The 12,675-nt window shown below is 37.2% G+C and overlaps 1 protein-coding gene across 3 annotated transcripts in view; it reads left to right on the top strand.

Moving 5' to 3' along the window:
• Window positions 1-12,675, top strand: part of cno (adherens junction formation factor afadin) — a 48,735-nt gene that overhangs the window by 4,992 nt on the left and 31,068 nt on the right. For all 3 annotated transcript variants that reach the window (XM_017154458.3, XM_017154457.3, XM_070217864.1), the window contains exons 2-6: window positions 10,692-10,912; window positions 10,971-11,079; window positions 11,298-11,491; window positions 11,558-12,076; window positions 12,375-12,456. In XM_017154458.3, the coding sequence (XP_017009947.2) occupies window positions 10,808-10,912; window positions 10,971-11,079; window positions 11,298-11,491; window positions 11,558-12,076; window positions 12,375-12,456 (1,009 nt within the window). In that variant the 5' untranslated portion in view covers window positions 10,692-10,807. The remainder of the gene's footprint in view (window positions 1-10,691; window positions 10,913-10,970; window positions 11,080-11,297; window positions 11,492-11,557; window positions 12,077-12,374; window positions 12,457-12,675) is intronic.

Here is a 12,675-nt window from a genome sequence, read left to right as displayed (position 1 = left end):
ATGCATACATCTTAGGACTAAACATTTTCCATTTCCAGGGGAAATGTATTAAATAGATTTATATACAGTGGCTGTAATTGTACGAATGTTAAAATAGAACATATCATCAAAATTTGATATCATTTTAAGATTTAAACCTCGCCGTGGGATTTTAAATTTCATAATAAAAGCCGTTCTAAGCAAGGGCTGAATGTATCGGGACATTCCGATGTCAATCACGATCTCCTAAATATTTCAATCATCCGGCGTTTCCCCATGGAGGAATCTTCACCTCAGACATCCCCTATTACATGTCAACTGACAGTTGGTCTAATGGAAACGTCTACGCCATGATAATCTGCATTTTCTGGACCGATCGCTAGAACTTGGGATCTCTGGGCGAAGTCAACCCAACAAACCGACAATTTAAGCATTCCGATCGCATAATAGCGCGACATGGGAACATGGGTGGAAAACAAAGGAGAAACATTTTGCCTACATCCCAAGACTCGTTGACTTTTCCTCTCCAGCCCAAGGAGTTTTATTCTCCTGCAGTTTTTTCTTCTCGCCGCTGATTGACAAGCGACCCTTGCAATTGATGGAATTGAAGTGCGACAAACAGAAGTAGGTACATAAAGGTGTAACAAAGGGACAGTCCTCCACGAGATGACTGTACTTTTTCCACCATTCCCTTGCGGCTTGAATGAACCTCGACCCTGGAGTTTGCCCTGGAATTGTCAATTGGGACAACTCGTAAGGGAAAAACTGTTTTTCCAACCACGTTCTGCGCCAGTGCACAACTCTCTCCCCTGGTGCATACACAGAGAAAAACAAAAAAGAATAAACTAATATAGTCAAAAAATCACAAATAAAAAACAACCCCATATTATAATACAAATTCATTTGATCAGTCGTTGGTTTTCCAAAAAATGTGCTTATACCATAATTTAAGACGGCTATATTGACGATCATCTTTTGTTAATATATTTTATCGAACTAAAATATTTAATTGGTTATAGAAATTTTTTACTGTGTACCATCCCGATCCTTTTTTATATACTTTATTTTGAGGCTTAATAATTCCAAACGTGTGCGTGTGTTGCCTTTAGCTAGCTACCTGCTTTGCATGATCTTGATTTTGTTACCTGGTCTGGACTGTTGGCCCCTTTGTCTCTATGGGAATGCTCTCAAAACCGCCGTGTGATGTATGTATGTGGAATGTTGATGCAATACGATTCCACCCCTGACGTAAACACACGAAGAAATACCATCAGAATGCGCTTGGCAACAAGTTTGGAAGAGACTGGGTTTCTTTAGGGGTATAAATGTTTGAGCGGATTAATCGGGAATAGATTTAAAAAGGTTTTCTACAACTTACTTCAAAAGAAGTTAAAAATAAATCTATACCTTTTAAGAAAATAAGTATTATTTAATAATGATATACAGATAATGATGAAAATAAAAGAAATTCGAACATTTTCTTTAAATTTTCCACAGTTTTATCACAGAAAATGTTTCTTCTGTGGTATTCTGAAGTCGAGACACACTCTATTAGTTGATTTTTTTTGTAGTCCGGAGATTATGCGGAATTCGGTAATGTTTCAGTTTTGTCAGCGCCTTTTGTTTGGTGGATTGTCGAATTCCTTTCAGCATTCGAGAAGGATAGACTTCTCAGGCACTCAGACTTCTCCGACTGTCTCATTGCGCACACAAATGAATGCATAATGGAGTCTTAATGTATCTCCGTCTGTCTGTCTATATGTCTTCCTGAATATTTTGGAGTTTGCCTGAAAATGCTTCATCTATCTTATTTTTTTTCAAGTACTGCCTCATTGAAGCTAATTATTTTGTCAGTCCTCGAGTCTCTGAGCCGCGACAGCTGATTGCCAGCTATTTGTTTTGGTTTTCACCTAGCGGCAGTCTGTTGGCCTTGTCTTTGCCCTGTTTTAACAGCTGCAAATTTAACGCCTTACTACCTTTGCTTCTGCCTTTTCAGTTGTATTTGCCCGTAATTACAAATATGTTAGATCTTGTCGAGGGATTTTATGGCACGTCATTAGCAGATGTTCAATTTATGCAGGTCGAGTTGAGAAATTGACTAGACTTGCATCACTTTGTGTAATAGTCGAAAGTTTACATGTATTTTGATGCTTTTTTGGGGCATTCCAGTGGAACATCGCAGTACTTAAATATCTCTATCTCAATCATGATCACTCCAATCATTATTATTTTTACGAAAAGCAAAAAAAAATATAAATAGAACAAATAATACAAATAATTTGACCAAAGTTTGTCCTAAATTTGAGTAAAAAAGAAGTTTTCATTATGATCGCTTATAAAAAGTGTGTTAGAAAAGCATGCCAAAATTGATTGGTCAAAAATGTTGACAAATAAAAATTAAGTTAAATTAATTAACTATACCTATTGTTTTGTGCAACTAATATTCTCTTCTGTTCGATCCCATAAAATAACACAAAAAAGGCGAAAGTTGATCATATATTTAAAATGAAAGTGAATGGTTACCATTTGTAACTTGCAAATGTAAATTGAATGTTAATTGTTGAGCAAGATAATTTCCATTTAACAAATCGAAGGTCAAAGTTGTCCGAAATTGGTAAATAAAAGTTAGAAAGGGGAGTGCCTGGAGAGAGAGAGAGAAACTCAAAGTGGCCAGTTGGTTTATTGCCCAAACTGAGATAAGTGAATTGCAATCGCTGGCAGTTGACAGCTGCGCCTGCGCAATGGACAAATGGACAACGCAGCACGATTAATGAATAAACATGCCAATCGAGCGAATCCATTCGCATTCCATTCGTCTAACCGGTTGTGATTAGGAATATCTTCCGCGTACCCCTTATTTCCCGATTTTCTTCCACAATATATCTGCATTTATGAGTGACATGACGCCGTGCGTCTACTGGTGATTTGCCAAGCGAATGGCAAACAAATTGTTTATGGCATTTAATTAAGATTCCCAAGCAACTCTGCTTGCAATTGTCGGATGGTTGGGAAATTCGGTATGTGGCTGCATTTAAACATTCATAACTGAAACTGCATCGATGGGAATTGTTTATGGGTGAAATAGGATACAGGAAAGGATTCACGATTGGAATTTATTGATAAATGCCAACTTTGATAAGTGTTAAGCATCAATTTTTTTAAATGTAATTAATTCGCTTTTTATAACTCAGCTTATAAAAAACCTCAGCTACAAATTTCTTTGTTTGTGTTTGCTGAAATCGGTGTTTTATTGTGCATAGCAAGAACATAGACTCATTGATTAATGAACATAGCACAGCATACAAGAAAGTTGGCGAAACATTGTAAAATAATTTCACATTCCCATTTATACGTTTTATTTCCCGATCACGACACTTGACGTTTTCCACGATAATTGGAATCATATTGCCAATTGTCAATTGTCGCCGTTGTCTGCGTCTTTATCGCCCCTTTTAATGGCTCGTCTTTCGTAGTTTGTGATTGTCTCCCCCGTATTGTGTTTATCTTTTATGGGCGTTGTTCGGCCGAGAGAAAGTTTCAAATTTCCAAGAAGTACGCCCTGAGAAATGTCTGTAAATTGTTAGAAACAGTTTTTGCCATTAGAAGAAAGTACAGGGCCATTTAGTAGCCGCAATTTCTGCTACTTAAGTTGCTTCTCAGATGCTGGCAATCAACAACTTCAAAGCGAGCAACCAGTTCCGCCCCAGCATAATTTTCCCACATTAAATATGCACCCAAAGCTGATTTATTTTATGTCAGAGAATGGGCCTGAACAGTGCGTTTCAAAATTTTCGAACTGAGCCATTTTTGGCGATATGTGCTATTAAGAGGAAAGATTTCAAAGTGTATTTTACAAAACAACAAAAAATTAAATAAAAATAGTTTTGTTTTTGCCTTTTTAATACTTTCTTGATGTAAAGCACCTGACCTACACTTTTGGAGCGCACTGTAAGTGCATCAGATGCAGTAAACAAAGCGCAGGCAGTCGCGTCTATTAACCGGTTAATTGCTTCCTGGCCTAATTAGGCACCGGCAGTCACAACAAACTCAGCAGCATGCAAAATGGCAACATCAGATATAGCAACACTCGAGGCAAGTTAACAGCCGAGTGCGTCATCTTAACTGTTTATGCTGGCTGTTGCAATTATATTTGGTTTTCTTATGGCCATTACATGAGCGGTTGCTAGCGGGCCAAACCGGATGGTTTCGGACCACACCTGACCAACGGGGCGGAAAACTTTTCTCCCATTCGGCAACATTTCACACTTTTTAATTACGCAGAGAGGAGATGATTTCTCTTTTGTTTTTGTTTTCACTTCACCAAACCTTTTTGAGTAATCATAAAATCTATATTACTTTAAGTTGCGTAAGCATTTTCCATTCGACTGATACAAAGCAGAGTAAATTTCTTTTTTTATTCAATGTTTTTGAGGCCTTCCTGTTCTACTTTGGATGCCAAATAATTACGAAGTGCAAATATAACCTTCGTACAAGGTAACTTCTCTGAAACTGCACTCCCTGCATAACCCATATCATAATTATGTATGCCAGATCATCTATAGCCTACCTGTGGTGCCGCACCCCACACGATGATCCATGCATACTTAATTAGTTAATTTCCCATAAATTTCTGTACAGGAGGGAGTGTCTGATTCGTCTGTGAAAATATGCAAGAGGCCACAAATGGGTACTCTGATCTATAGACTCGACTAGATGTTACCTAAAAAGAAAACAGTGTCCACTAGGGATGACAATTCCTTCTTGTAAAATTATAATTAATATTTTAGGTTTTGACGACTTTATTTATATTTTTATTATTACAAAATATTAATCCGCGATTTATATGGGACTTAAACAAGCGAAGTCTTAAAAAAAAGCAAAAAATTTTTGTTCATATCCATGACCTACATTTTGCCAAGCACAAAATACTTTCGTTACCCATGGGATGCATAAGTGCATATATAAACACAAATATTCATAAATATTAAACAATGAATAACTTAATTAAGCGCACATGCAAAAATGCGCAAATACGGAGGAGAACCGCCTTCCCCCTTCCTATTAATAAAATTGATATTTGCATGCATTACTCATTCGTTTTTCAAGTCTGAGTTGCGTGCTCGTTGTGCTAATTACGAGAAATAAATATTTGCAATATGTGTAAAGACAGAAAATGTGAGATGAAAAAATCACTAAAAATGGTGGAAAAGAAAACGCTTCACCATTAACGGAAACTATTAATCAACTTTCACTTGTTGTGGTTTATTTGTCGCTTCTTTTTCTTCACTATTAGGTTTGATAATGATGTCGCCGTTTTTTATCTTTTTCTTATAGCGTTTATTTGAGGCCTCCGCTCTGTTTGTGTGTTAATTAATGAAGTTTGCCCATATTGGGCCAAATATTTGTTTTGCTTTGACCCACGTTTTTCTTCTCTTTTTTGACTTCGTTTATCAGGCAACAGGTTATTGACTGATTAAATATATTGGCTTTATCTTGATCTGCCCTATCTGTGTGTTTATCTTGATTGGTACGGCCTTTCATTGAAGCTATTGTGATCAAAGGAGATCTTTTTAAATATTTATTTTTTGAGAATTTCAAAGCATGTGAAAACATCGCAAAAAATAATTTTAATAAATAATTTTAAATAAAAATCCCAAGGAGCCGCAATCAAGTTGATTGAGAGTTTCATGATATTAACAGTAATAATTATTTGTTAGTGGGTCAAAAAAATTCGTGTAGAAAAATAAATACATTTCGGTAAAATTGCATCGCTCTTAAACTGTTGTATTTGAGTTAATTTCGCAACTCACAAGAATTAGTCATGTCGTACAAAATTTCATTAGAAATTCTTCTTTGAATTTGATTTTAAGATTTATTTATTTACCTTCTGTTACACCTACGCTGACTCAGCCAGTCGATTTATCTCTTTTCGTGTAGCAACAATTCAGAGCTCATTAAAAATTGCGTTCAACCCAATTTTATCAACCAATTAAGCGTGGCCCAGCAGCGGAGAAAATTCAGCTACAACAATAACAAACCAACTTGACTCATATAGTTTCTATGGGTTTGCGTTTTTATGTACCTCACATATGTTTCAACTTCTTTGGGCTCATCACTCGCTTCCTGCTCAGTTCGGCGGTCAACAAGCCCAAAGCCCCGAACGCAAAAAAGCGTTAAGCAAATAATAACAATAACAGAAACAGCAACAAAAAGAAAAAAAGAGTCAATAACCACGTTGGTATGCCTTTTGAAGCCGTTTGCCGGTTTATTGTTTTCCTCTTCGCTCTTGGGGAAAATTGTTTTCATATTTATTTTTGGGCCACAGAGGAGGCAAGGTAAAGTCTTTGGCGAAAAATAAAAAATAAAGTGCCAGTAACAGTAGATGCGTTAATATGTAAGGAGCAATTTTATTTATTGAATTCCAAAGCGCTTTTCATAAGAAGCTTAATAGTAGCCAATGAACAATGAACTTTTAATTAACTTTCAATTAACGATTAAATTATAATTTACTACAATATTTTAGATTTTAAGTTTAAGTTCTACATATGTTAAAATGCTCGCCAATACCCTGAAATATATATATTTTTATATTTTGCGGACTTGTGTCTGGCAAATGTGTCGCAGTCTTAAAAGGCCAAACTAAGTCATAAACAGAAAAGAAGGAAGCCACACAAGTGCAGATCAAAGTGACCGGCGAAAAAGGGATAGTAAAAAGCAATCGAGCGAAAGAAAAACAAGACGAGAAAGACAAATATACAGTCGGACTTCCGACTTATAAAGTGACTCAAGTATTTATACCCCTTACACGTAGATTTAAGGGGTGTATTAAGTTCGTTGAAAAGTATGTATCAGGATCTTGAGTTGAGTATCAGGATCAGGAACTCGATCTAGACATTTCCGTTTATCCGTTCGTCTGTCTGACCACTTTTTGAGTTTTTCTCACATCCACTCTGATGTATAGCAAAAGTCCTATAGAAGTTCTTTACAAGGGTTTACAAGGGCCTTTGAACCTTTCTTTCCTGTTTTTTATGTTATTTGATTGGTTTTGTATTTATTTTTTTATTTTGGTGTCTAAAATCACATCTGCCAATTTATTTGAGTTATTGATTTTATTGTCGCTGTGGTACTTGACTTATTGACTGAGCTATTGACTTTAAATTAGACAGCGTTTCAGCACTGAAAAAAATGCTTAAGACAAGGTTTAACAGGTGGAATAGTTTTAAAAATTTAAGAGATATGAATCTTTAATGATTGATAGATCGTCTGAAAATAAAGTATTCAAAACTATTTTCATACTGTTTCACAAATTAACTTATTTTATTTATTCTATTTGCATGATAAATATCAATTCTGCGGTTGATTTTTTTTTTCTGTGCAGATTCCGGTTCAGGTGTTTCCTTTAGGGGAACTGCAGATTAGCAATTTCCCCTCCTCGTATGTATTTAAAATTTTTCCAGCCTCTTGCCGTTTCCGTTTGTTTTACAAACCCACTGACCCCGAAATTAATTGAAATAAAAAACACAGCCACACACATACGCCGAACAAAAACTGCAACCGGCAACAAGTTTTGCAAACATGAACTCTAGATGCAGAAAAGGGGCTGTCGAAGGGGAGGCGCAAGTCATGTGAGGTGGGTCTATTGCCGCGCTGCAGGTGCCAAAGCGACAGCTGCATAAAAAACGAAAAACAGCAAGAGAGGAAAAAAAACTTTTAGTTATGCCTAGGCCAGCAACAATTTTACATGTCCCAGACCCACTTCGTGAGGTTTGAAGCTTCTCAGAAACTTTGCATCTGTGTCCAAAAACTCACAGATGCGCCTGAACTAATGGCACCATCAAATAAGTTCTAAACCAATAAGCTAAAAACCCCTATAGGATAAATTTAAATGTCTTTTTAAATGAATTACCAATTTAATTTTAGCTCATAGTTTATCTGGGAATTTTCTACTAATGTAGTTCGCAAGAAAAACAAAATATAATTTTTTTTTTTTTTAGAAATAATGCTAGTATTTTCACTTCAACTGTTTCTGCGTCTGTAAATGTAAATGTATCTGGCTGTTGTCTTCGTAGTACGAAGTTCGTACATTCACCTCGTCTTCAGTCGTTGGGCTTTGTTTTGTTTTTTCGCCTTGTATTGTTGCGGTACTTCTCTTTTAGTCTTCTCTATGTTTGTCTCCCTTTTAGTCATCTAGCGACATTTTTATTTTTCTGCGGTTTTCCGACTCGATTTTAATTCGTTATATTATCTGTCCTCTCGTGATCTTTTTGGAGGTATTTTTCTTCCGAAATCAGAAGAAACCAGCTACATCAAATGTCACCTTTATGGCTTTTTAATAATGTTGTTCAGCAATTACAGAGTTGGTCTCTTTTTCCGTATCTCACAAATTTTTGTTGCATTAATTTAAATATTTTTGTTTGCTTCTCAGTTGTATTGTTCGTTCCTTACGTCCATCATTTCGTATAACTTGTTAAGAACTTTGACATGGGAAAGAAATTCCTGTGACAAGATAATACATTTATTATTTAAATTGTTCAACGATAAGGAATTCAGATAAGGTTTTTCATGTGGGAGCACATACAAAATATTAAAGCTTAAATTGTGTATATATAAGTTAATATTATTAGAGATATCAATAAAATTCCCTTGAATATCTAAGTATTTCCACAAACAGTTCCAAAGAATTTTCAATACATCCCATGACTTAAAATTCCTTTGTCAATGCATCCCCTCCCCTTATTGCCTGATCAACCCTAAACAAAAAATACGCCTTGGCAACCATTGAAATGCTATTTTGGAAACGGAAAACGAAAAATATCCAAGCACTTTAACCCTTTTGCTGGTCATGGCTGAATGCAGCGAGGACTTTTCTACTTCCACACCTTCGATGAAAATTCTAGAGGCTAGGAACATTTCGAAATGCAATTTCGACAGACGACGCACGCCCTCGCGGAAATTGTGGAAATAGCTATACTTAAACGGCCATACCATTCCATATCCCCTCCACCAAAAAACCTTCCTTATAGAGAGAGTGGTCTGTAAATCGACAAGTTTCAGTGCACAAACGACGCGTTCCCCCAAGCGGAACCTCTGACGGTTATTAAACTGCCTATATAAGACGAAACAAAAACATAGAACAAGCAACAGAACTCGAGGGAAAATAATGCCAGCAGAAAGCAGCGAAAAAGTTTAAAGAACTGAATGAGGAAAGGAGGGTTGCAATAGTTCAGTTCAGGCATAGTTCCGCTCTTTGACATCACATCTCTTCGAAATAACTTTGCTGAACTCTAAAGGTTTCCTTCTACCGGTAACAAACCAACTAAAAACAAGAGAGAACGCTATAGTCGGGTGCCCCGACTATCAGATACCCGTTACTCAGCTAAAGGAAGTGCGAAGGAGGGGATAAAAACTTTGATCCGCCGTAACTTTTTAACGAATGGCCCGATTTAAAAAATTTCTTCTACATTTCGATAGGTATTGATAAACACCACAAAACTGCATTTTTACTTTTCCGAAATATTGAAATTTTTAAAATCGTATATTAGCGATTGTGGGCGTTAGAGGGGGCGTGGCACCCTTTTGAAACAAACTTGCGCTGCGTAGGAACTCCTAGAATCTGCATGCAAAATGTCAATCTTCTAGCTTTTATAGTTTTCGAGATCTCAGCGTTCATACAGACAGACAGACGGACAGACAGACGGACAGACGGACAGACGGACATGGCTAGATCGACTCGGCTAGTGATCCTGATCAAGAATATATATAGTTTATAGGGTCGGAAACGCTTCCTTCTACCTGTTACATACTTTTGCACGAATCTAGTATACCCTTTTACTCTACGAGTAACGGGTATAAACACGCCCTAAATAACGTCTTGAGGTTATTTGTACAAATGCCCTGAAATTTTCTGCTTTGATGAAGTTATTTGTTTAGGGTCGCTGGGCGCAGAAAGTTGGTGTGGGAAATTCTGGTTAGATATGATCATGTAATGGAACTTTTAATTGGCTTGTAGAGAAACCGGGTGATTGTCATATACTTATGTGGTAGATGACATGTGCCAGGGAACTCTTCTCTCCCCACTCTCCGGAAATGTTAACCCAACCGATCATAAATCAAAACGGTCTCTTTCATTCATTACCTCTGAAAGTTGGTTCAAGGAATGAGATAGCAAAGGTGTATTTATTATGAGAGCTTCTTAAATATTTGCATATTTATTTTACAGCAAGTATAAAATTGTCTTTCACATCTTGTATCTGTTATATTATGTTGCAAACAAATTTTTTTACAGTTTTTTTTTATGTTCATGATTAATATTTTCCTGGCTGGAATTGATTAAAATTAGTTTATATATTTATAAAATTGAAAAATTTAAATTAGCCCCACTTGAATATAATTTTAGCGTCTGACATATTTTCTTACTCTACGAGTAACGGGTATACAAATATTTTGTAAGAACTGAGATGGAATATTTTTCATTCATTCACGACGTGTTTTATTTCTATTTCCTCATCACATTTGTAGGTGAACAAACGTATTTATATTTACATTTTCACCCCGTTGTTTCTCTGCTTCCCTTGATAAAATTTAATGTTTGCAACATCTGCGCAAAGTTTTTACTTTTCGCTTCTGATTCCGCCTTCGTTTACGATGCTTTTCATGGAAGTTGTAAACCCAGAATCTAATTTTATCAAAAATGTATGCTTTATTGTTTACAGATAGTCGAAGCCCAACAAAACGAAACATAAACTACGTCACACTGGAGTCACAACACGATCAAGTTTCCCAGAACTGAGACGAGACTTTCCCCCACCCCGAATACAACCTGTACAGTATGTCACATGATAAGAAGATGTTGGATCGCGAGGCAGTTCGTTCAGTGATACAGCAATGGAATGCCAATCGATTGGATCTGTTTGCGCTCTCCGAGCCAGACGAGGTGAGTGTGCTCCTCAATAAATGCAAAATTCATAAAATTATAATTATTTTGACCGCAGAACCTGCTCTTCCATGGCGTTATGCGCTTCTACTTCCAAGATGCTGGTCAGAAAGTGGCCACCAAATGCATTCGCGTAGCTTCTGATGCCACCGTCACAGATGTCATAGGTAAGAACATGATTCAGATTAAAGTAGCTTTATTACGTTATTATTAGGCATATTTATCGTTTTATTAAAGATTATAAAAATAAATTAAATTTCAATTTTTATTGATTTCCATTTTTTTAAAAGCTTGTTTGCAAAACATAATATCATATCATATGCTATTTTAAAATACGAAGTGTGGCTGTACAGAAAACTAATTGCATTTTCCAATTCTCCCTTAGACACACTGATTGAGAAATTCCGTCCCGATATGCGGATGCTATCCGTGCCCAACTACGCCCTGTACGAAGTGCACGCAAATGGCGAGGAGCGTAGGCTGAATGCCGACGAGAAGCCACTCCTTGTGCAGCTCAATTGGCACATCGACGATCGCGAGGGTCGCTTCCTGCTCAAGAACATAGACCAGAAGACCACTGTGAGTACTTACATATTCATTACACTCTCGTCTATTCAATACTAACTCTATGACTTCTGTGCCTAGCCCATCGAGCAGACGGATCTAAACTTCAAGAGAAAACTCTCGAAGCGTGAGAAAAAGGAACAAAAGAAAAAGGACAAGATGGCGAAGCTGAGCTCCGATCCGCCCACCTCCAATGGCAGTCATTTGGGCCTGGGCAATGGGATTGGCGGATCCTCGGGATCAGCCCATATGAATGGCAACGCCGGAGGAGGCGGAGGCGATGGCAGCGATGCCGTAGCTGGAAAACTGTACACGGAACTGCCAGAAACCTCGTTCACACGATCGATCTCAAACCCGGAGGCCGTGATGCGGCGACGGCGACAGCAGAAGCTCGAGAAGAAGCTGCAGCAGTTCCGCTCCAGGGATGGTGGTCCGGATACCGGTGGCACCTTAAAGATATATGGCGAGAGCCTGTGCCAGGACGTGCCCTACAAGACACTGCTGCTTTCCATACGGGACTGTGCGCAGGCCGTCGTTCGGGAAATGCTCACAAAATACGGACTGGAGAAGGCAGATCCACTGCACTATTGCCTGGTTCAGGTGGGACAAGTGTAATCAGTTAAAGGGAATAAAATGGAGCAATAGCATAAATAATTTACGTTTTTTAAAAGAAAACTTCGCTTACTTTCTTTGTTAAAAGATTCAATTAAATACTTTTATTTAATGAACATTATTATCGTTTAACGTTATGATGCCACAATATCCAAAATTTCAATAAGTAAGATGATAAAACGTAATTGATAAAGTTTTTACGAGTGCATCTAAACGGCTCCACATAATTATCCTGCATTGAGGCATTGTATGAATGCATTATAATATTTGTCTTTATTAAATGCAGGTCAACAGCGATGGAACAGAATATATACTCGATGATGACGAATGCCCGCTATCGATACTCATGAACCATCCAACGTCGCGAGGTAAGTGCTTTTTTTCCCCTTATTGCCTGATTTTCAACCATTTAAAATCAATTTTCTTTTGTGGGGGGATTGCCACTTCATTCATAAATATTCACGCAATGCTCTTGGCATAGTATAGCCCTTGTTTTATCAATAACTATGCTCCCCCACTTACTCATATAACAGACTGGTTGACAGCAACAAGAAAAACAACAAAAGCAATAAATAGTTGACTGTTGC

The sequence above is a fragment of the Drosophila takahashii genome, chromosome 3R (assembly GCF_030179915.1).
Source record: "Drosophila takahashii strain IR98-3 E-12201 chromosome 3R, DtakHiC1v2, whole genome shotgun sequence".
NCBI lineage: Eukaryota > Metazoa > Arthropoda > Insecta > Diptera > Drosophilidae > Drosophila > Drosophila takahashii.
The sequence above is the reverse complement of the archived record's forward strand: the minus strand, read 5'-3'. Positions and strand labels throughout refer to the sequence as shown.